The sequence below is a fragment of the Chelon labrosus genome (assembly GCF_963514085.1).
Source record: "Chelon labrosus genome assembly, chromosome: 16".
Taxonomy (NCBI): Eukaryota; Metazoa; Chordata; class Actinopteri; order Mugiliformes; family Mugilidae; genus Chelon; species Chelon labrosus.
In genome coordinates this window covers 19191717-19217912 of record NC_140349.1, presented here as the reverse complement: position 1 = coordinate 19217912, position 26196 = coordinate 19191717, and the positions used below count along the sequence as shown (strand labels likewise).

Genomic DNA, 26196 nt, shown 5'->3' with positions numbered 1-26196 from the left:
TTAAAAAGTGGCATTACATGCATCTCGAGCCAGCACGCAAGGTACAATCGCAGTTTTCTGCTGTGGATGCAAATAAACACTAAGATCATTTGTGTAGAATGATGTGCAAACAGCTACTGTCTCTAACGGATCACTACAACTGTATCAGGAACCCAGTATGGGATATAATGAAATTTTCTTTACTCTTAATCTACCATTACCAAAGTAGCAGGAACCCAAACTGTTAGATCTGCAAAGTTTTGTTTGTTAGACTACTTGAATGATTTTAGAGGTCTCACATCCTACAGATAAAGCTATTTGTCTACTTTTCAGACTGATTTATGTCCTGCACTTGGACTAGCAACAAAGATTGGAAACTTCTGTATAATTAGAAATAAAAAGTTTGCAGAAAGTTCTCGAGGCGAGGCATGATGTTCCTTGATGATAAAGGAAAAAGAAACTGACATTGAAAAGGACAATACTAGTACCTTGAGCTTTTAAATTAAATTTACTCAAGATTAAATTTTACATTTGTCATGCTGTTATGAGATGTTAATTATGTTGCTGGCTGTTACTATGGATCACCGGTGTTATCCATGTGATGACGTGTAGCTTCGAATGTTACATTAGAGCTATGAGTTTGTCCCCACATTACATGGAGCCTGGAACAAGACTGGATCACACATAACGTACTGGGATTTGTTTCGGTGTCACCTGTCTGCAGGAGGAGAGGTTATGTTATTATTTATCTATTTATCTCCAGTCTGACGCTAGTTATTCTACAGACCCGCCCGCGGCCCTGTTTCTAACTGGGACCCTAAGGCATTATTCTCAGTGCTGTGATGTTTGCAGCAGCAATGAAAAATATCTGTTAATAATGACACCAATCAGTATTGAGGAAATACAGTCATTTAACTCCACACGGCTACTTTGGATTTTAGTACAGCACGTGATATATGTTTCTTATCTATCGAGCGGTTTACCATTGGTTACGTACACGTGCTGATTTTTATAAATAAAGTTATATCATAAAAAAGAGCACAAAGCATGCTATGCTTTGACGGCACTGGAGAAAACAGGACAAATGCAATCAAAGCAAACTTATGCAACTCCTGCAAATGCTATGTGATCATAACTCTGACCCTCTCTTGTCACATGAGCCAAATACGACAATTATATAATTTGTGGTGTAAAAAAAGATAAATCATGTATTTTTTTTTTTTTTACATTCATGTTAAAAATGACATCTCATGCAATGTTATTGAAAACCAATGTGACACATTATATAAAAAAAGACTTACGTATGTGGTTATGTTCATTATCGAATTCCCATCAAGCTCATGCAAAATAAAAAACACCTGCCTTCATGTCTTGGTTGCAAGCTACTACAGCAGCCATAGGCCTCACAGAGCTTATAAAGACCCAACAGGATCTCAGTGTTGAAAGATCGGCCAAATGAGAGCCACAAAAACTTTAAGCATTAGATAGACCACTGGACACGGTAAAGGCAGGACAACATGATACACCTGGGACATTAGCAAAAACCGGACATCCTTAATAAATTGATGAGAAATCAGTGAGAAAACTGGTGGGGGAGGCCAGCAGCAACATCAAAGGAGCACTGGTTGACCCCTACACCTCACCTGGCGGCTAAACCGCAAGACGTTTGTCATAGGAAGCATTGACAAAATGACATTAATGAAGCGTTGAGCTAAGTAATCTTACAGATGAAACACAGAACCTGTAGTGGTATTGATGCTTCTTGGCCCACAACTGCTTTGTACCCAGTCATGGGTTCATGTATCGACAAGGGGTTTGCGGCCTCAAAAAAACTTCTTTTCTCTGCGACAGGCCTGGCATCTGAGCCCAAGCGGCTGAAACAAGGCAGGGGATTTATCACAAGTGGCCAATGCAATTACCTTGGGAGTGGCCACGTGACAGAAATCAATATGACACAAAGCACTCAGCCATTGACTCTCAACCATGACAAAGTGTGCCACTGTCTTTCCATAGAAAGGAGTGAATTATTGGGCTTTGTGAGCCCCCTACTTTTGATCTACTGTTGGTTGACTGCAACATTATAAAAGAGCCATTGTTTTACAAGACGGGGAAGTAATGAATGGACTGCTGAAGTCGCACCGATGGAAGAAGCCAAGTCGGAGCGGCCGCGTTTATTAGCTTATCTGGACGCGACCCATTCACAGATAGGATGCTATAGGGAAGGGCCTGGGAGTGCTCTTCACATCCCTCACCTGGTGCTTTGTGGTGACGTTGTTCATGTTTTCCAGCAGGGGGCCCCAGTAAACTGGGTAGCACGCTGGAAAAGAGCTGATCTGTGCCCTCACCTCTCAAGCCCTGTAGGATCTGACCTAGCCAGAAACTTGCTACAGAGAGCTTTTAGCCCACCACAACTCCTTTCAAGCAAGACTATGATGAAGTAATCAATTAGGATATAAGGCAGCCATAGGGCTTTGGGGTTCATGTTCTGCGTGTAATGATTAAAAAATGGAGGAGGGAAACAGTGCAGTTAAAAGTGGGTGAGAAAGAAACCAGTTAAGGAGGAGCAGAAGGAAGAGCCTGCACCTCAGGGAGCATTCGAGCGGACCCACACAGTGGCAGAATCACTGGGATAAAGAGACAGGGGAAGAAGCTGGGGAGTAATAGATTTTAGCTGCTTGGCCACACTTCCCACACAGCCCCAGTCCCAGCTCTTGTGTTTTCTGTTTTAATAGGGGGAAAAAAGGGCGAAGTCAGCAAAAACAAAATGCCGCCATTAAATCATCTCCCCGGATCTGGTGTCAGAGCAGTAATGGGAAATGCACTCATCATCTGAAAGGTTACTGCTTTCCAGAACCTTCGTGCTGGCTTTTCTCTCTCTTTATCCCTCGGCCCCGCCCCTTGCCGCATCTTCCATGCCTCCCGACTCAGCCCCGTACCAAAAACCAGCTGCAGCCGAGCCGATCTGCGCTCCGCCAGCTGTTGTTTTGTCCTCAAAGATGCTGTGGTTAAAGACAATAGACTGGGGCAGCAACAGTTCGCCACAGTGAGTCAGTTCCATCTCATGGAGATGCCACAAAATGATGCAGCCACTGTGTTGAAAGCAAAACGTCCCTTTTTCCATCTACTCCTGCAACTGAAGTATGTTATTAAATTTGATACATGTACAGTGTAGCTTAGTGATTTTGTTTTCTTTCCAAATGCGGTGAATTTTTTTTTTACATTTTTTTGACATCACTACTCACGACTGGTGGACCTTGTATTGTTTACCTTTCAACTTTTGTCATCTTATTGCAAATTTACCTCAGTCTAAGCATGTTACACAAGCCAGTATGAATATTGCCTAGAAGATATATGCAAGAGGAATGTTTTTTTAAAATCTCTCTAATTTCATTGTTCTGCCTTTTAAAATAAGACATGCCTACTGATTGCTTCAGCTTTGGATTTTCTGGTTTGCGAACCAGAAAGGAAGCAGTTCTGCGTTGGTGGAGATGTCATTTCTGTGACACTTTGGTCCAGCACTAACCTGAAACCACATCAACTTCACACAGATATTTGCTCATTAGTGAAACTGCCATTAAATTTGTGCTTAGTAAATTTAAGCACATTCATGCTCCGGAGAGGTGTTTATTTTTCATGTGGGTGACATAATTAGTCGTAGACTGTATGAATATGGACAGTGCGTCCTCTCTTCCTTGCATTGGCTAAACTGACGCAAGATACAGATTTCCCGGAGATACAGACAGCGCCATGTCACAGGTTTGGAGCTAGAGTCTGTGCAGTGCGGCCTGAGATACCGGTGACCCGCCCACACTCCCGCCAGACTCGTTTTCGTTTAGTTACTTTTGTGCTCTGCTCTACCTCCACCAGTTACAAAGAAATGTGGATTATACACTGTACTTATTTTTATTTATTTATTTTTTTACAACTCTCACTACTTTACGGAGCGTAATGGGAACTCGAGGTCTCACATCCTGTTCCTATGGTGCCAAATAACTAATTAAAATGAAACTTATCCAAAAAATTGACACTTGAACATGCATCGACATTATATTAACTACCTAAAATGACTGAAACGGTCCTTGAAATATGGAGGAGGTGGAGCTTATGACTTATACTGCAGCCAGTCACCAGGGGGAGCTCTACTTGCTTTGGCTCCACTTTTGAGGAGCTGTTCCGCTGTCCATCTTTATACAGTCTATGTATTCAGTTATTATCATTTTATTTTTTTGTTAAGTACAGTATATGCCAACATAAAGGCCTATAATACTTTGGCATTCTATAATTTAACTGCAATATGTAAATGAAAAATTTATCCACCTGCTTATTAATGTGTATGCCATGCACAACACATTGTTCTCATTATTAGAACCACTCATCAGTGTTTAAAGGGTTACTTTGTCAACCTCAGAATCTCATCTTCCAAACACTATATTGGCTATACCAGCATCTACTATACAAGTGTTAACTGTTTTCAAGAAGGGATAATAGGAGAATCAAGCAGATCTGTTTGAGACGTTACTCTATGCAGACTAAGAAGCAGCATTTCATCTGAGCCACCCCCTGCAACAAGAAGGCCACTTCCCAGGTGATAAATCACAGATGACAGAGGGCATTACACGCACAAACGGGCCGCCGATGCCGTACCTTTAGAACAATTAATTAGCTGTCTGACACTCATTTATCACTGCGGCAATAAGGTGAAAAAGTCAAGAGTTTATTAAAGCTCTGCTTAATTTTCAAGAGCTATAGGCCAGAGGCTGAGACACTTCAAATACACAACAGCAGCAACATTCACATTCTTACTTCATACAGAACCACAGTATTACAGCACACAATTAATCAGAAATATTCCCTTAAACGTACCTCGGTAAACAAATGTTTGGCAAATAAAGAAAATGTAGTAGTCGGTTCACGACTACACCACAAATCAGAGTCCCACTCTGTTCACAACACAGGCTTATGATATAATCAAGTATCTAGGCACATAACAGAAACACATATATGTATGGCCTCATCAATAAATACTGTACACACTATCACGCTACAAAGCTACCTGGCATTCAAATTCTACAAGACCACATGACTTATTTTCAGTTTTAAGGTTTTGTACAGATCTGGGTAAATAGATATATCCATGCACTGTAGAACTGACACGCAGTTTTTGAGACTGACTGTGAATGACGGGAAAGACGGGACTGGAGAGGAGTCAGCAAGTCATTCTGCACCTAGACCTTACGGAGACCAAACCAGCAGTAAACTGCATGGGTTTGACTGCTCCCAAAAGCATGCATATAGGGCCCTGGACAGGCAACAGAGTGACATATGAGGGCAGGATGTGACACTTGTCATGCGCCCTGACAGAGCAGCATGCAGCTGTTGTTTTGACAGAAATATGGGCGACCAGGGACAAGGAGACAAAGCTGGGCTTCTTTCTGAGGACATGTCATTTTAACTGTCACTTCCTGATACGGAAACAGAGGAAGACTTCTAAATCCCTAATGGCACCAAAGACACTTGGACTAATATTTAAGTGCTATTACTGCTAACTACACTAGTTTGTTTCTACTACAGACACTTCATGTTAGCATTACTTCACTGCTATACTTGATACAACAGAAAGTAACAGTCGGCTTTTTTTTTTTTTTTTACGCACAACGTGACTTCTCTTAATGCTTTTGGTCCTCCACATACTTAAAAAAACAACACAACACTCTAGTCTAGGTTCAAGTGTGTCTGCAATTAACCGGATTTACACTGAAATGCTCAGAGTGATTGGATAGTAGATGACTTCAATCAATAATACTGATTGGTACTGATGAGAAGTCATTCAGGTAGGGCAAAAGTGCAGAACACCAGCCGTGAACAAAAAAATAAAAAAAACCTCTGTTGCTCTAAAAAAGAATTCACGTGTATGCTGGTTGCAGGGGAGCACCTAGAGGCATAGAGAGGATTTATTTGTGACAGTCCAAAGTCAGAAGATGCAAAAAAAAAAAACGTCTTGAAAGTGCAGTTTTGAAGCACATTCAGTTTTTCGCTGAGCCTCCTCACTGCAAGTATTAAATTACAGCATGAAGCATCCGGAAAAAGCTCAGCTGCCACGTGGACATTCAAGAACCTTGTGGGCTTTGGATGGATTTGTTGTATTCAACAGTCAGATTTGAATGCAGTACTAAAGATCCCAGGAAATGCGTCCTTGAGCTTCATTCAAAGTTGGAGTACAGCACAGATAGTGGTGTTCATGTGTCATCAGTGGGCAGACGGCAGCTGATGAACTCATCAGAGACTTTTAGCAGTGCCACCTTTCAACCTGTTCTATCATTATTCCCACCTAATGGCTAATATATGCTCAGGTGTCTAATGTCCATCAACAACACCATGTTTCTAAAGAAAACACTTTACATTAAAGAAGCAATGACATAAGTTTATGGTAATTTAAGAGATATTAAATGTCTTACAAATAAAATTTACACCCATCAGTTCCCTTGGTGGTACGCTCTTAATTAATTCTGTACTTGTTACTGGTTTCACCCCTTATCAACCTAAGAAAAGTATATTGATACATGATTGTGTAAGTCAAATGCTTGATAAAGCTCAATCCACAGCACACAAAGAATCAATCAAGTTACGGGTAGTATGCAAAAGCAGTTAAGTGTCCAAAATTTTTAAAAAAAGAAAAAAAGAGAGAGATTGGCTCCAGCCGCACTTCAGCATTAAGTCTTCCATGTTTTAGATTCAGACAGCTCTGCTCAATTTTCGTTGGACAGTTGACGGTCCAGTTTGGATCAGAGGTGGCCGCGTGGTGGTGTGACGGTCTTCAGCCTGACTCGAACGTCATTCTTCAAATGCCTCAATTTGCCTCTCTCTGTCTCTAAGCCAACGGTCATCTGTCCCCAGTTTTTATGGGAGGTGAGGTGGCTGCCCCGGTTCTCACAACCTGTGCAATGCAAAGATAGAAAGAGTCAGGGCAGCACACCTCATACCCCGACCAGCAACCCTTAAAACTCAGACGCTGCCTCGGGATCACGACAAATCAAAACATAAATCACTTTGGTATTCAAGCGCTGAGGTTTTTCCTCATCTAGCGCAATGATAATGGTCCTGTCTTGGGGACTGAATCATTTTCAAAAATGCAGCACAAATGACACAGCTTAAATGTAAATGAGTAGGTAGAGTGAGTGGCTATTATCTTACAATGCCTTTTTATGGCTTCTGTCCATAAACACTCGCAAGAAAGTAGTGCAAACGCAAATACATTAAATATGTAAATTCTTGAGTAAAAGCCAGTTTTGAAAAACATGTTCAACACAAACTAACTGACGGAATATTTAGTTCACTGTCTTCTAAGACTAACAACTTGTCCATAACATCTGACTTGTTAACTAAATTAATGACATAGAGGAAGTAATTACAGCATTTCATAGAATCTTTTAAAATACCAGGAATTGGTATCTCAAATTTGCACCACTTGGAAAAGTGTTTCTCTGTTCATTTTAATTTCATACCTGGGGTCCAATATGTTTCGGGCAGACATATTTCCTAATTAACTGCTTGTTTGGTCTAAAATAGAGCGCACACAGGTCTTTATTTCCACACCGACACTCTACACTATTATGATTTGGAACACAGAAAAGTAGCAGCGTTTTCGCTTGAAAACACAAAGATCAAAAAACTTGGAAAACATCTTTTGAGCCGATTAATTGTTAACGCTGTTGAGGCTTTACGACTTCTAAATTGCGAGAATGGAATACATGGAAGTGTTACTTTATGTTGACAGCAGTAAAACGCCGTCAGTCGAGAGTGAACATAGTATTTCTTGCAGAACCATCTGTATGGTAAGTTGGTGAATTTATTAAGATGGTGGAAGTGTTGAGCTTGCCTCAAAAACTAATTAAACCTGAAGCAGATTAGGGCAGGAATAAGTATGTGCCTGTCTTCGATACAAGCCTTTTTCAAATAAAGGCTTACTGCTATTGATTGACAATTTACTTAAGCAACTAGTAGTATGGAAAATGGTGACACACTCAGAATGGCTATAGTTGGAGAGACCCATAAGGTGTTTCAAGTAACGGTGACACATACAGTTTTGGAGACACGACGCAAAATGAATGCAGAGGATTCTGTTCAATCAGAAGTCTGATTAAAATGGAGAAAATATTTATGGAAGAGATTCATCACAGAGCAATGTGCTGACAAGGTGTCTGCTGTAATCCAGTTTTTTTTTTTTACCGAATGCCAAAGAAGAATCCTGTTTATTAGATGCCTGACACTTGAAATCCCAAGAAAGGAGTAGAATAAATTGTGCTATTCATTACGCCTTAATGAACTGTGCAAATGTATGTGGCAGGTCAATATAGGGGCCCTATGGAGGAGATACCCTCAGCCCCTTTATTCTGCAGAGCCCAGGCGGCCACAGCCTAATGAAGACTGAACTTTAATCATCAGGAGGATATGGCTGCCTCATGACACACACACACACACACCCACACACCATCACACACACACACACACAGCATGTGTAATAACCCCATGCTCCTGCTCTTCTTCTGAGACATACACACACGGTGCCTCACCTCACAAGGTTTTCGTTGTCGCCCGGTCCTTTGCAGGTTGTACACTCAGTCCTTGTGTCGTCTGCTTTGGGTTTTTTCTGCATTGCAGACTGGCGTTGTCGGCGTTCACGTGGCAGTGGTTCCTATGGAAACACGGCTGATTAGAAATGAGAGCTTTACGGATGCACGTTGTTGGTCGAGATGTAAAAGTAATGGCATGTTAAACTGTGGAGCGATGGGGAGTAAAGTATCACGAATAAAATGCACACAACTGACGCTGGGTTGGTGTAACGTCTTCTCACTTAATAGTCATTTTAGGACTTAAAACGAATTTCAGATTAGCGGCTCTGATCCATAGAGAAGGGAGCATGTAGCAACCGACACGGCTGTCTGCAACGAAAGTCATCATTTTCCAACTATGTGTCTTTCGAAGAGCGAGATGTTCAGATGTATATTAATATTATGTTTCTGAACCAAGTAAGAAGGTGGCAATAACAGCAATATATGATGTTATATATGATTAAAAATATATTTATATTAAACATCTATCATTTAAAAAGAAATACTCCTTTAAAATCAAATTTCAGTGAAGATAGGGCAAAATTGAAGTGGTTTATGAGCAACTTAAATATATCAGTAGAGTGTAAGCGAGCACATAGCAGCACTTTTCTGTAACAGAATGACGTGACAAACCTCGATTTTATCTTCTCTGTCTTCACAGATGGGAACTCTCTTCCTCTTCTGCCCTCTGGTTCTCTGTGAAACACGGACATTTGACTTTTAAGTAGTGGTAACATCACGATGCACTACAACTCATTTCGCTTAATTTCCTTTTGCACGGGTCAAAAGCTTATCTGTTGTTTGATTTACTGACTAAAATATCTGCAAAGGGTTTACTCTGACTGTCCAGCTGCCAGTGGTGATAATTTCCCTCAATTATTACAACGCACTCGCAGGAATGAGCTTTACAAGCTAGAAGGAGTTGATGGTGACTTTTAACTGCCTCTCAGGCAACAAACAGGCTGCCATACGTCCTACAAATTAATATATATATTTAATTGACATACATTTCTCCAACAAAAAGTGTTTTTGTCTCAAAAATAAAATAAAAGAAGCTACACTTTTAACTGACGCATAACACTACAAGTTGGGAGTTAATGAGCACCAGCAGTGCTCCAGTCCAACCAGCAAAGATGGATGCAAAGCATTCTGGATTCTAAATATTCAGCACTAAAGTTCTCACATATTTACACCAGTATATGGTTGTTGGGCCTCACATGCCTCGTGCAAGAGACAAAGGCCTGTATGCAGCTACAAAGCCTTGCTATGGCCTGTAGCATACACCCAAAGCCTATAAAGAACAGAAAGCATCATTACCCATGGTCTTCGTTTAAGCCTCTCTATCATCTCCCTGACCGGAACTCGTGGCGTGACGTATCCCTCATGTGGACGACATCCACCATCGTTCTTCTCCTCAACCCTCTCTCATACACATCCTTACACAAACCTCTACATTCACCCACACGAGCCGTGTGTTTGCCTGCTTGTTGTGATAGTTACTGCTGATAGTTGTAGCTAGAGTTTAGATGTTTACTGATGGCAGTGCTATTGATTGGGATTAGAATTACTGGTATTAGTAAACTGTCGTTGTGAACTTGTTTTGGTGTAATTTCAAGCTGTGCTTAAGGCTGATCAGGGGAGTCAGTGCTCGCACTCATACCTCTCTCTTATGCCACGGTGGTGCCATTTAATTATCAACTGTAATTAATAATACAAATGATAATGTCAATAGCCATTAGTCATTCCTGATTAGAATTTATTATTTCCAATAACCATACCATCTCCTAATAAAGCCTTTGGGCCACTAAAAGCTTAAAAAACATTAACAGTACTGCCACAACTGGAAATATTGGAAATATTGGAAATATTAGAAAATATTGGGCAAAAATATGAAAAACAAAAAACAAAAACACACACACAACAGCAATTAAAAAAAAAAACAAACAGGTATCCAATCTCCAGAAGCCATGTGGACAAATGTGTTATGGTCTGATGAGAGACCGATGCACAAAAGTTTAAGAAGTCTGTTCGGTGCAAAAACAGCAGAGCACATAGGCAAAGGGACACCATAATGCTATGAAACATGGTGGTCACGGCCGCCTCACGCTTTGGGGCTGCTTTTCTTTAGCCGGAACCATGGTTTTAGTGAAGCGGGGGGACTCATGACAAGCTAAAAGACCCAGCCAGTTTTGGAACAGAACCATATGGCATACAAGCTAAAGTACCGTAGTGTTCCCCTGATGCATGGGGAGCTCAAACATGCAGCATTTCCGCAATTAGATGATGAAACAGAAGACACCAAGGCACATGCACTTCAGACATCCAGTTCCTATGTTATTAAAAATTGGTAATTTATTATTAATTTAGACTGCTGTCCATTGACTTTTTGTGTCAAAAACATTTGCACTCTTACGAGATTATTACATAAACAGAAATGTTCTCAATCGACTGAATTAGACTTAGCTTGGGCGATCTATTTAGTGAGTTCCTTTGTGTTTCCTAACCATTAATGTCTTCACATTAACACATAAACACACCAGTAGGGCTGACACCCTGCCCTACTGGTAACCTCTAACTGCTAGTCGTGCTGTGGCACTAAATATGACGGCTGATCATTCCAGGCCACCGATCACATTCTCCCCATGCAGGGCTGAAAAACACACGATGGACATTGCAATGCTCGGATTTTCTACAACAGTCGGATGTGTGCTTTCTTTTCTGAATACAGCATGAAAGATAATACAAATCAAACGCATCCTTGTTGCTAGCAAGCGAGCATCTGAGCTGCTGGGGAGGGTTTAAAAGGGGAAGAAAAATCGACAACATATTTAAACAGATTGTGAAAACAATTCCATCTGTCGCCTTTGGCTCACCACCACTCAACAGATGGAGCACTTATCATTAAGAATGCTAACTGCAAGAATGCTGCCAATTGGCTCCTCCAGACCTCTATTTCTCCCGCAAACCGCAGCATCAAACAAAAGGCCTGACATTATTTAATAATTTCTGCATTAAAGTGGTCTCTCTTAAAGTAATCCATAAGGCCAGGGAGGACGGAGCGCAGTTCAGTAGCTGGATCAGCTGAAAAACGCTCAGCCACTCAGCACATCTAATCTCACACTCTGTTCAGGTGAGGAAATTAAAACTGCAGACAGTTTAGAAGTCCCCAGCAAAATCAATCTTTTAATTAAGTACATCAGTGCATCTTTAACAAGCATGAATCATTTCACACAGGATTAGGAAAATTAACAGAGCATACGAAGAGGTGGTGACAAGATATATTAACTTAATACTCTTAATTTTCAGCTGATTAATGGCATATGTTCATATGGGAGGTTTTAATGTTAGGGCAGCGGCACCTATGTTCCATTAGAAGGAGCCTTTCATCACCACCTTTACTTGGCCTCTTGTACTCCCTGACACTTCTTGTTCGTTTTTTATAAGTAGAAAATGGCTATAACACATTGCATCAAGCGAATATGTATAGCACGTAAAAGTATTCAATCCTTTGTATTTTTCTGCACATTATTTCTAAAATTTAATAGAAGAAATGAACATGTTTGGGGAGAATGAGAAGTGTGAACCTCTGACACATCGATTTAAATAATGTCAGTAATTTGGCAGTATTTTTCACTGTCTTTTTGAAAAGGTTTTTCTTCGGCTCTTACTGGATGCATTGATTTTGAAATTCTGCACTGGATAAGGCTCTGAAAACAGCAGGCTCACAAAGCAGACGTATTTTACCATTATATTGTGTTGAGTTTCATTAATACAAAAACTGTTATTGGCGCATTGAATGTATGGCCAAAAAGCAATATTTGATGCAACCTATAATTGCCATAAATGGAATAAATTCCAGCATGTTGGAAAGCTCGAAACCTTCAACCTTTTCTCTCCTTTAAATTATGAGCTTACGGCACTGTTTTAAATAAAAATCCTAGATAACGTTTACAGATACGTCTCAATCAAGTTATCATCTTAAAGGGTTTTTTGAAGACAGGAAATAATCAGAACAAATAATAGCCTCAGCTTTATGTGAATGATCAAATTTTCATAAAAGCTTACTTCTTCACAATGATCTACTTGTGGTTTAGCGCACTGTTTCACAAAATCACCTTCAGTTAATTAGTGCACTGATTAATTCAGAAGGAGCACCAGGGAGGGGGGAATAAAACATGCTGACAGGGTCTGACAATGTGAACTACTCTGCATTAAACCGATCCATGACAGAGTTAGAGTTCAACCTGTGTCTGTTTAAGTCCCACACCGGAGAGCCGGCATAAGTGTGTGTTCACTAATTGTCCTTGCATGTGGCTCACTCTGAATAGGAGTGTTTGGCATGGTCTCATGGTCTGTGTCTTCAGCAGAGCTGTGTTAAATTAGACAAACAGTGTTAATGCAGCATTTGTTTTTTTTACAGCTGTGGTGTTACATACGTGCTAAACAAATTGGGCACACGGCTTGATTAAAAAATGTTTTCCTCCGGTAGACACTATTCTTTACAAGCAATGAATAACAGCCACAGAGTTTCAGCTTCATAAAAGGTAGCACTGGGCTGTGTTAGACCTTTTGGCCAAAGGTCTTTCTTGATATACGAATTCCCAGACACACACACACACACACAGACACACTGCAGCCTTGGAGGCCAGCAGGAGGTCGATTAGCCAGTCCTGATAAATTGAAACATGGCTTTAGAGAAGTGCCAGCGCTTGGGTGCCCTGGTAAAAGCATTAAAAATGCAAAGCAGGGCCCTTTTAGAGGCTGCCATTGCACGCCTTGCATTTGAAGATAAATGCTACACTGAAGTGCCTCGCCCGAGTGGTTGTGGCTGCGAGAAAAAAATCAGAAGGCTGCGTAATCCCTGAGAGCTCCAGCAGGGTCCTCGGCACATGTCTGGGCCCAGGGTTTCCAAACCTGAACAGAAAAACACATTAACCCAGACTGCCACTGTCCTCCAACACTCGGCTGACCAGACAGACAGAGTGCAGAGAAGTGGCTCAGAAACTCCTCTTTTTCTTTGTTCATTTCTCTATTTGTAACGGAGACTGCTGTCAGCGGTATTGGCTCTTGTGTGAGCATCCACAGTCACAGGAGGAAAAATTCCCTCAACTCCCAGGTGAAAGGCACTGGGTCACAGACTGACAATGGAAAAACAAAAGGGGGGTGAAGACACTCCACCACCCCCTCCTCCAGCAAGCTGTCAGATATCAATCTGGAGGGTTTCTTGAGTGAGCGGAGAGGCAGCTCCGTATCGTGGGATCAGAGCATGGCCGACTCAGATAAGTAGGATCCAGAAGGGGTAGCTGACACAGTCTGCATACTGTTGGTTTTTTTGTGGCCAAAGACAAAATGCAATACAATTCATAGGAAAAGATGCCTGATGAAGTTCTTTTAGCATCTCCTTTTTTTCTATTTGGTCTATTCATTTTTTGTGCAATTAGCCGTGATCACATTGTTTCTACAGCTTAGCAGATATTTGCTGTAGCGCTATAAGTAGGAGCAGGGATAAGCTAGTTGTGTTGCATCAAACCGAAGTGACATTTAAGACAAAACCAGACAAGGAACGGAGAAAAAGATTGTCTGGGAATAAAACCACACCGTGGAGATAAAAAGATAAAATAATAATAAAAAAAAAAGGAAAAGGTTGTGGAGAAATTATAGTTTCTTGTTGCTAAACGTTTACATTATCAGAAGCTAACATTAGATGATATAATTTGAATATTCCGTTCAACATAACTTTCACAAAAGTTTTTACATTATTTATTTTAGCTAACGATAATGATAGTGAAAACAGCCCATCCCTGCAGGGGGTGTAAGTGCTGAGCTGACAGTACCATTGGAAATGCTTGTCGATGGTTGAATAACTTTGGGAACCCCTGCAGATTTCTGTCATTGGATCTTGAGCTTTGTTCGACCACTATAACTATTATTATTATTATTATTATTATTATTAGATCATTATGCCTCTATAACCTTTAGAAACCAACAACAGTGATTCACAACCATTCTGTAGCTGTGTGGCTCCCTCTTCTGACATACAGTACAGTTTCTCACTTCTTCTTCAAGTTTGGAAACTATTCACTTGATTTTATTAACTACAGCTTAAATAAGTTGACAAAATACGGGAAGATCTAAACAGGAATGACTGTGGATTTAGCTGCCTGATCTTTAGGCTGAGCTTTAGCAGCCTGGCTTTTTCAGTTTTAATATGTATGCGACTTCTCACTTGTTTTCTTTTTTCTTTAAATAACTTTTGATCTACTGTGCAGACCTGCAAAGTTTATCTTTATTCATACAATTCTGTGGTGGTTACTGGAATATGCAACAGCTCCCCAGTAAAAAGCCTGTTTCTATTACTTATTACTTGATACATTAAAAAAAGATTTAAAAAAAAAGTAAAGTAAATGCATCTGGCCTCAGGTCCACCAGCAGAAAATCCACATCTATTTGTGTTTTTCTGCAGACCTTTGTATGCAGTCACACAGCAGTCTGTACCAATTGTTGATTTTGTGCTCAGGGGAACACACTGTCACCTTGTGCGACTTTGTGATAACCTTAAGAAGAGTGTGAGACTAATGAGAACTCAAGTTAATTATTTGTAATCAATACAGATCTATCAATTAGCCAACAGTGACATCGGTTACACTCTAATTAGAGCAGAGGAGGAGGTGAGCATACAAACGTGCTTATGAATTTTAGCTGTACCGTGAGCAGTTCCTGTCATTTCTACTGGTCACATTTACATGTACAGTGTGCCTGTACACACCGTGCCTCTCACTTGATGTTTCTTGGGCTCTGGCGACATCTCCTGTGGGATGAATTTGATTGGTCCCTTGATCTGCCTCCTGGACCTCTTGGTACCATCAGGTAACGTCTCCATAGCGATATCGGCTTCATCGCTGCTGGCCTGGTCACACTCGGAGCATTGCCTGAGGAGAAGGAAGAGAGCTTGTCTGTATTGATTTTATTATCACAGACCCAAATCTTTAGTCTTTACTGTAAAAGAAACGGCTATCACGGCTTCGCGGCAAGGCTGAGTGGAAAACTCCATATACCTGAAGGTTTTACCGCTTTCTGATGATTGCTTTGGTGATAATTTTAATGTTGCTCACTGCCAGCCAATTCTTTGTAGCAAATATAAGATTGTTATTTGACACTTTTTGGCCTGAAACAGGAATCTACAGGGGAATGTAATGCACAGAAAAGCCCAATAAAAACAGTCATAATCTTGATGAAATATATAAAATACAACAGAAAATATGTTGATGGCTTTAGCCATCACTGCAGAGGGGAGAAATACAAACACTCGCATGGCCTCACGGAAAAAAACAGGTTATATAACACAACATCAAGCCATTGACATCAGTATAAATGGTAATGTATTTATGTAAACCTCCTTGATCATTTTTACAAAAGACATCTTGTCCAACATTCTCAAGGAGAAGAGTCTACGTCTTAAAATATTTACCAGTATAATTCAATATGATTCAACAAAGTTTGCTTCCTCAGAACTTTACAGTCCTCAAAAAATGTAATTAATTGAACAGTATGCTACTCAATTAGCTAGCTAGCTAGGCAAACTGGCAAAAGGAGTAGTCCCTTTTATTTCACACTACCCTCATTTGGCTGTACAGCTTTAAAAAGCCAACCTATTGAAATTAAGGTGGACTTGATCCCGTTCTGTCTATTCGGATCATAATGTGTACAACAGCATTAGTAATAATACTAAATATTTTTAGAGGCACAAACTACATTTCTGAGAAGACAACTATGAATCACTGTGCATGAACTAACAACCTATCAAAGCTCTCTATCAAAGACTGTCAATAACAAATAAACACACACGTTTTCGGTATATGAATGATATTTACTGCATAAAGGAAAGTTGGAGCAGGGAGCAGAGACCGCCTTACTATCAACCTTCCAAAAATACACAGCGTCTGCCCTGTGTTTGTTGTGAGAATTCACATAGCAGACTGTAATCTCAGCGGCTTTCTGTATATGCACAACTCTGCAATTAAATCTGACTTTGTATCCACACACTTTTTATCATTCAAGTGGCTTCTAATTTTCAACCAATAAAGAAAAGAGCTTCATGCTCATTTTAGTCAGAAATTAAATGAATTACTCCAGTGACAGACAGAACACAAACGCGTCCTATATTGTATCAGCAGCTGCATCCCTTCATTTTTTAATTTAAAAAAGAATGAGAAAGCTCTCCTCCTTGCTGCAAACTGTGGAAGTAGTTTACTAACTAAAAGTAGAAATATCTTGGAACTATCACATGTGAAAAAAGAGATGTATTAGTTTTCTTTCTAGATAAGGAACTGCAGTAGTTGAGAGGAGAGACTGTGACATTTCCAACAACGCTGCATCCCTCATCTGATAATCCTGCTGCCACCGACTGGCCTCAAATGTCAGAACTAATATGAATAAACAAACTCCAGACCCTAATGTATTACTGTTTTTGCAAGATAGAATGAATACAAAAAGGATCCCAATTACATCAAAAGTATTAATAATTCTTTAAGAATGTGTATTTATGCAACAATGTATAACATTTAGTATCTAAATGTCTCTGAATAATTTAAATGGGAATACAGACTGTGGAAAAATACTAATAGGGACAATTTAAGTCCTACTTTGTAGCTGCTTTTCCACAACAGTAACTTAAAAACCCGTACCCTGGAGATTCCTGTCACTTGATCCTTACGAGAACTTTCACTTGACAAAACTGGAACAGCGTACAACACCGGAAACCAACACAAGACATTTGTCCAAAATGGGCACACACAATGTTCTGTTTGTTGTGGATGAGATTTGGATGTGGATGACACAAGAACCCCAAAAGAGAACCTACTTCCTTCCCCAATTAAGGACAAAGGGTGCAAGTTCCCATAAATGTGACCCATCGGCCCTGAAAGTAGACAAAGAGAACTCCATAGCAATTAAATGTTTCCGGTAACTGCTGACCTGTTGTCTACAACTGCTTGGAGGAATTTAAGTCCCATTCTTAATTTTGTCTTTCTTTAACCATTCTTTTGTAGAACAACTTCTGTGTTTGGGCTCTTTGTCTTGCTGCGTTACCCAGTTCCTCTTAAGATTCAACTCACAGACAGATGTTCAGATATTTTCTTTTAGAATTCACTTGTAAAATTCACAATTCCAATGATGGCAAGCCAGATTCCAAACTCTTTAGAGATAAGCAACAACAACTCTTTTTTCTGAGGTCCTGAAAAAACTCCTTTGTCCGTGCCATCATACACTTCCACAAACAACATTGATTAAGAACACTTATGAAGAGATGAACTCTGGCCTGGCCTTGAAATCGACTTGTAATCCTGGTAGCACACTTACTTTTGCACCTCACAGATATGTAATATTGTCTAATTTATACACAAGTATAATATTTTTGTTTCATTTGTTTAATTGGCTTCTCTTTGTCAACTTTCAGGACTAGTGTGAAAATCTGCTGATGTTGTGATGTTGTCATTTTCACACAGAAATGCAGAAAATTCACTGTATATACTGAAAGCAGACTGACTCTGTTCCATCAAAATACAAACAAACTAAAATTTGCTTACATCAGGCCATGCTGCAAACTATGGGTTTCACAAACAACCCCATCAAAAAGTCAAATACTACTGCTCTTTGAATAAGTAGCTAACATTGCCAAATTTACAGGAAACGTAAAGAACAAACATCCATATGCTTAATAATAACTCTGTGTAATGTCTCTGTGTTCATTGTGAAACATGTTATGAAGCATGGACTGAGACCTCTTTGAGTACTGCACTGATATGCCTGTGTTTTTTCTGAGTTATTGACTTCTGGCTCCTCACCACAACCTGATTTATGCATGAACAGCCTATGTGATTCCACATAATGCATGGTGTTGTACTTGTTATATCTGAACACCTTAGATTAGTTCACTCTATGTGGTGTTCAGTAGAGAGGTTGAATGCCAAATACTTTTTGGTAGGTAGGTAAAATTAGGAAAAAATTCTTCCTGTGTTCCTACACAGTATATTTCCTGAGTAAATCACACACCTCCAACACATGACCCGTGCATCCCACTGTCTCTTACCAATAGCTATTCTTTGTCTTCTTCGGCATTCGTGTTAGCGGTGGCTCCAAGCATCCCAGGTGGTAGTAGAGCTTGCATGTGTCACATAGCACCAGGAGATGTTGGTCCTGGTTTTTCTTACAGATGCCACAACTGAAGAAATATGTCAAACAAAAAAAGACTGTTACTCTTAGTCATAACGTTGGAACGAAGGAAAAAGGTGAGTTTTACCATATACGGTACAAAAGGAAACGTTTTTAGGCGCTTTCAAGTTTTCCACATTTTTGTTGTTTCAGATTAATTTAAAATTGAATCTGTTTACTTTTATACAGATGATAATCCATAAATGGGATTTATAAAAAAATCCATTTATATACAGTAAGTATGCAGGACCTTCACTTCCAGTAGTACTTTGTCAAAGTTGACCTTTGGCAGCAATAACATCCTTGAGTCTTCTTAGGAATGATCTTAACAGACTGGCAATTTCACATATTTTTTCTTGTGCTATATTCTTCTTGAACCTGACCAATACTTGGCAGAATTATTCAAGTTCAACCGGGCTGGAAAGGGATGGCTGGTGCACAGCCACTTTCAGGTCTCCGAAATTATTTTTTTTTCTTGAAACAGATTTGCACACTTTGTACCAAAGTAAGTTTATGTCTCAGTGACTGTCACCGTCCAGGGTGGTATGATGACTGCACGATCCCATGGTGTTTATATTTGCACAGAATCATTTGAATAGATGAAAATGGTACCTTCAGGCATTCTTAAATGATATCATCTGATTTTCCAACAATGTCGAACAAAGAAGTACTAATTTGAAGCTAGGCCTTAAAATACATCTATAGGTACACCTCCAAATGACACAGAACTATAATTTGTTAACGTGAAATTAAATTTTCGATTTCCACTGTGTGCTACTAATGAGGTGATGCTCAGTGATTTGTTTCTTCCACACACCCCATTGGAAAATTGCAACCGGTAAGGAAAATCTTTGTTTAATCAGACCAGTGGATTTTGCTTCTTAGTGGCGTGTGTGTTGTGGTGCTATGTGGCAATCTCCCTGCAGATAGTCATGTGCCTTTTTGTAAGGAATGGTTGTCCTTCTTCAAGGTTCTCCCATCTGCAAAAAAGAACTCTGGATCTCATTCACAGTGACTTCCGTCACTTCACTTCTTCATGATTGCTTATTTTTGCTGTGTAGCCAGATCTAGGAAGACTGTTCTAAAATTGGTATGCGATTGATGAGCCTGATGCCACGTGACCAAGCCCACTTTGCAAGTGACCCATCATTCCCATTTTAAATTGATTGTTTGCAGTGTGTTTCGTGTCCCTGATGAAGGCCACAAGTTGAAACGTGTCGGTCTAATAAAGTTGTTTGTTATAGTAAAAATCAGGTGCTCTCGAGTCTTGACCTTTCTACACTTTCTTTTCCCCCTCCATGCGCCTTGGCAGTAGGTGAAGTCAAACCAGACGATGCAGAAATTGGCATCATATTCTTCCTCAGGATTGCGACTTGACGTAATCTTGTCTCGAAGGTCTACAAACAATTATCTTTATTTCATAGCTTTCACTCTGACAAGCACCATCAAGGGTGAAACCTTATATAACCTTTTGTTCTTTTGTCCAACAAATACAAGCAATCAAGTTGTAGAAGCACCTGGAGAACCACTGATATATGAAGCATGGACCAGAGTTCATCTGCAAGTGTCATAAGTTTCTGAATAGTTAAGTACATGGAATATTTTTAATAAATTAAAATTTCATAAGAATTGAATTCACTTTAAAGATAAGTCTGAAATATAACAAAATGTGCAAAACTCAAAAGGGTCTGAAAACCATCTGTGTGTAATACAAAGAGAGATTATATCAAATGCAAATTTTCACCTAATTAGTCTAACAACAATGATGGACATATGCAGCAAGGCACGGCGCTTCTGCCGCTGGCATTTTATGATATTTAAGCACACTCTGCTTTGGCTATCATACTTCATCATTTGACATTTTTTCTTTAATCCTCTCTTTCCTTGCCCTGTCTCTCTCAAGACATTACGTATTCACCTGTAGAGGATAGCTGGCAGGCTGGCTGACTTCCCCGGGGATCCTCCCTCCTTCTTGTTGGGCTTCCTCTCTTTTGGGGCTTTCAGGATTGCTGGAGTATTTAGTTTCTACCAAAGCAAAAAAAAGGAAAGGAAAACAAAAAAACAATTTAGAGATTTAACTCTATGTATTTAACTGCAGACAAACAGTGGCCAAAACAGAAACAGTTTATGGATTACTTAAGAACCTTTTCTTCTATAGAACGGTCAATGGATGGGTTTGTAGAGTAATGAGGACTCTACTTCTGGACATGCAAGTTCCTGTTGAACTTTAAATGCCATTTCTCATTGTGTTGAGGATAGCAAAATGTGTCCACTCTATTAATTTAGCCTTCAGTTTGTTCATGGAAGTCCATTGGGAGGCAGATAGCCAATCAGTAGCAGTTGACATATGTGCCATAACTGTTATTTTCAGATGTGACAATGGTAGGAGAAGTTAATTTAACATTGTTCAGGACAAATGCATGTGTTACTTTAAGAATTATTTATTTTAGTTATCGGTAGAGGAGCACCAATCAACAATGCTCACTGTTTTTCTGTTGTAGCATTAGTTGGTGTACATGGAGGGCTGTGGATAGTGAAGCAGCTTCAGGCCTGTGAGGTCACTGGTTTGATCTTTCCATGTTTGTGACTGAGGTGCCTTGAGCAAGCACCTAAAACCCCACCAAACTGCTCCTTGGGCACATGGCATGGCTGCTCACTTCTCCAAGTCTGCTTGTTTTAATGGGTTAAAAGCTGAGAGCAAATTCCTTTTATGTCTATAGGAAGCTCCGATTTGGTTGTTATTGACTTATTTGATTCAATAAGAGTAATTGCATTTTACATATAATGTATAAATAAATATATACAGTATATCTGCAGAAAGACTTCAGTAGTCTACCGTTTATTATTTTGTAAAACGGTTGAAGTAGGCCTTAAATTGGTTAATGGGCCAGTGACATCACTGAAAGGTTTAATTTGTCCAAACTGGCTTAGTTATTCTTAAATGGGCACACCGCTGGAACAGTCTCAATGGCAAATTGACTGGTGTTGCTAAGGTCAGGGTTGCTGATTTGATAAAGATGCAACAAAGAGCCAAGTGACAGTTTAGTGAGCATCTACTTTATGTTGCCTGCGAGATTGGCTGTCTAAATAATGTTTGCACTGCTGTAAAAGTTCCCTCACAGCAGAGTTGTGAAGAAGGGAACCTGTTGAATGTGGCAGGTAAAAGGCAGCAGTAGATAGCCAGTTACTTCTTCCCTACATCTCAGGTGCTGCCACGCAGGTTAATTAGAAAACTTATCTCGTAGGGACTGATTCTGTCACTAAACAGACAAGGTTTTCCCTTAGGAAGCTCTAATCTGAGCTTGCTCGCTCTGCCTGCAGCGCCGTGGGAGCGTCCCCGCAGGGAAAACCTGATAGATGGGAGACGGGTGACCAAGGCACAAGGGCCTTCAGAGGCTATCTCTTTAACCTGGATTGCAGTCCGTCAGCATCCAACCAGTAAAAAAGTGTCTCCACTGCTGATATGGAGTAGTCGGAGCATTGTTAACATGCTTTATCAGAGAGATGAAGAAGTTTAAAGGTTCAGACTATAAATAGTGAGTTGGAACACTAAGGTAAACAGACTGGCTTTAGGCTGTCTGGCTTCCTGTCAAATTATCGTATCCTCAGGGAACACTCAGTCCAATATCACAGTGCAGGAGTAAACTGGGCATTTTCTGTGGCTGAGAGCATTTTCATCATATTGAAAGTTGAGTAAAATAATGAATATCAAGCAGTGGTTTAAAACGTATTTGAAAACGGCTCTGAACAAGCAAACAGGCTCCTTCATAAGTATCTCTCCAAGTTGTGTGCTTCAGCTGTAAGACTAATCCACAGACGCCGTCATCTTTGGACCCTAAAGCCTCTGTTATCTGAAGTTCTCTGATCTAATACCAGACTCTGGGATGCAAGAATCTCTCCACAGCTTTCTGAGGATATGTGTGCTTGGCAGCAATAATGGCAGACAGTCTCAATAAATTCTGTGAGCAACCCTCACTGAGATACAAGCAGAGAGTGAAGCGATGTAGAGATGCTTTTGCTGTAAAATATCTCTGCTGCAAGCAAAGACGCTAGAAGCTCCGTTATTGGATGCAAGAGCAAACACACAGGCTCAATAGGAACATTCCTTTATGTTTAGTGTTAGTATGTTGTGCAGTTAATGTGGCAAAAGCTACCATTAGGGTTGATCGTATGTCCACAGGCCACATCCGTGTTCAAACTGTAATGCAAATGTGAAATTGATCCTTTTTTGCAGAGGACCAGTTTCATATTGACAATATTATTGCACACCGTTTGGAACAGGGCTTAAATTATGGGTATTCAGGTATGAAAGACTGAATGATCTGAGTTTTATTTTGTGCTAAAACTTCACAGAGACATTCTAGGGACATGTGAGGCTTACATTCACCTGTTAAAATTGGTACAGTGTAGGAAATATAAATAACAGGTGGATGAATCAATGTTTCTGTTAAAATTGTCTTCTCCTCTCCACCATTGACATTTGCTTTCTCAAGAGTTGTTTGTTTGCTTCTCTCTATAATTCTCTAAGGTTTTGACCTTATTATGTTCTTAGAGATAAGATTAGCTAATATTCCGTGCTATATAAATACATTTGATTTTAATTTAAATTATATAGAGAGCCGAAGTCCCGCCTCCTATACTTCCGGGTTATGGGACCTATCTTTCGAAAAAATATGAACGGCAGTCTATGGCGAAAGATAAATTATTTTCTGGTCCCGATCGACTTGTGCCTTGGATTATACATATGTTGTTTTTCAGAATAAAAAATGATTTTACATGTCAAGAATGTCACAGTTTGTCGCAAGATAGTTAAGTAAAACGCTATGGAAAATACGTAATTAAACGAACTACAAGTCCCGCATGCTGGCGCGTACAGAACCGACCAAAACTCCCTTCGTGTAACTACAGCTCTCGACATGACCCGATTTATAATGATTTTCACCTCGTTTGATGCTTCTGCCTTCGTCCTGGAAGAAGACGGTAAAGCTCAACAAGGAGACAGCCATAGTTCTCTAGGGATCTCTAGAGAGATGTAGTTCACTAAGCGATCTCATACAAAACCTAATGTTGTTCAGTTGTTCGGGACCAGAAAATAATTATGATCTCTCCATAGACTGCCGTTCATATTTTTTCGAAAGATAGGTCCCATAACCCGGAAGTAGAGGGGCGGGACTTCGGCACTCTATTGCGTCCGTGTGTATTTGTTGTCTGATAACATTTCCTTCTGCAATTACCATTATATAAATTCTATTTTACAGACAACAATCAGTGAACTGGAAATAAAATAATTTACTCATGCTTGAGAATTTGCTCTCAGAGCCATCAAAGCAGCTGTAGTTCTGAGAAATGCTGCGATGCTTAAAGGTCCAGTTTTTATTGTTTGCTTTTTGACAAACTGGTAACACTTATCCCCGTTATGATATCTGCAGCGTGGTAGCCGTCTAAACCCCATGGTGTTTTTGTAGAAAATGGTGGAAAATGTCTTCTGAGTGTTTTCTTGTGAAGTTGCCAGGACTGTTAAACTTTAAGGGGCATCAGGAACAAAAGCACTGACTGTGTACTGGAAGAATGATGAGAGTCCCAGTTGGGGACATCAATAATTTCTGCAAATGCACCGGCAGGATGACAAATAGGAGACGAAAATGTGGCAGATAGATGACACAAAAGCATGCGGTACTGTGACTGATGTTGCTACTTAAACCGTGGATGTTCATAATTAGGTGATTTATGGTGGTCATTGCCGATGCACTGCCAGTCTCCCAAGTTTCTGTCCATTCTGCTGCCTCGCCACCACATTAACATCATTTGACCATTTATCTACACGCCTCATGCTCTCAATGACCACACTTTTAATAAAGTGCTTTATGGATTTAGCTGGTACTTATACTGCCTACATAAAAGCCAAAGGGAACAAGTAGACTGTCTCAGGCCCTAAAATGGATACGTTATTAATTATCTTCGATAATCTTACATTAAAAAACAGACTTAGTTTCTTTCTCTGAGGTTAAGTAATACATGTGCCAACATTGTATTTGTGTGTGTGTGTGCCTCTTCAATGAGCAACTATGAACAAAACATAGAAAGTTATTTCAGATTAGTTTGTGATATACAATTATCAGACACTCAAGCTACCAAATAATCAAGTTAGCTAGCTTGCTAGGTAGCATGTGTCTCCACAAAATACTAAATAAAAAGAGAACTTGCTTATTACTATTACTTATTGAGTGTGCAATGTTCAAAATTATTGCTGCTAACAAAGTGGCTGGGATTTTGTGAATGACTAAGAAAAAACATGAAAAAGAATCAATAACAGTGAGAAACTTGAATAAAGAGTTACAGAGGAAGAGCAAACTAAAATATTTTGTAATTTTTATGTTAAAACTTTTATGTTAAAAAATCATATTGACCGTTCATTTTACTTTATTTATTAATTGTATCAATTGTGTATTTATGAGGTCTGTTTAAGTTTTAAGAAATGTTGCTGTTTCATTTTTATATCCTCCCAATTATTTTGTGTAATTTCAAGTTTTTGCTGTCTGTTATTATTTGTTATTCAGCAGCAACAACAAAAACAAACAGATTTCAATTCACATTCATTAAATAACGCATCAGCAATACAGGCACATCTTGGAACGGGGTTGCCATAGGAACAAGAGGCCGAGGACAGTTGTTACCTACACAGTCAGGTGTGACTTCATGGCAAATGACAGGACAATCAGTTAGAGTAAAATGAAAGGATTTCATAAACAGCAGGCTGCAGTATCACCCACTGTTGACCATGTGGCTCGCAATGTCAAAAGCCATCCATCACAAGTCATTGCTGCGCTAAGAAAGGCGAAATCTGTAAACTTGAGCATTTTGCAAACTTTTTTTTTAATAAGTTATCTGTGGTGTGGGGAGGGGGAAGATGACATTTAAAAGACAATCATGTGATAGTACCTGGCCCAGGATGCCCCCCAGCAGAGTCCAGATGGCCTGGCCTTCACTCCGCAGCTCTCCATTCACATTCAGCAGCTCCTCCAGGAACTCACAGAGCTAGAGCAGGAGACAAAAGAAAACATGAGGCAAGGACACGGAACGCTTCAACCCTTGTTAGCATAAAAGTGTACCTAGTCTGTTTTCTTGAGTGAGCGTATGTTTGCTGGCAAATTAAATAAATGACACAGCAAACTTGAGATTACAAAGTTCTCGGCTTGAACACAGACTATACCATACATTTAAAGTAATATACTGTACATGACAAATGAAAGGGACTCTAGCTGTGTATTTAACACGCAGACATAAGGTTGATATCAATCTTTCTCATCTCATTCTCACTCTGTAAAATGTTATTAAATAGTAAGCATAATTATAAAGTTTAAGTTTGGATTTCATTTTCATTTGAATTTACTAGACTTGA

General features: G+C 39.8%; 1 protein-coding gene across 3 annotated transcripts in view; it reads right to left on the bottom strand.

The window, feature by feature from the left end:
- phf14 (PHD finger protein 14) overlaps window positions 1-26196 on the bottom strand; it is a 70199-nt gene that overhangs the window by 23953 nt on the left and 20050 nt on the right. The window contains exons 11-17 of one of the 3 annotated variants that reach the window (XM_084563834.1): window positions 25737-25832; window positions 20716-20822; window positions 18676-18807; window positions 15355-15517; window positions 9222-9284; window positions 8550-8671; window positions 4685-6913 (exon numbers count right to left, since the gene is read on the bottom strand). In XM_084563834.1, coding sequence (XP_084419960.1) covers window positions 6907-6913; window positions 8550-8671; window positions 9222-9284; window positions 15355-15517; window positions 18676-18807; window positions 20716-20822; window positions 25737-25832 — 690 coding nt within the window. In that variant the 3' untranslated portion in view covers window positions 4685-6906. Of the gene's footprint in view, window positions 1-4684; window positions 6914-8549; window positions 8672-9221; window positions 9285-15354; window positions 15518-18675; window positions 18808-20715; window positions 20823-25736; window positions 25833-26196 lie in introns of those variants that run through there. The other 2 variants (XM_084563832.1, XM_084563833.1) reach the window with 2 other exon arrangements.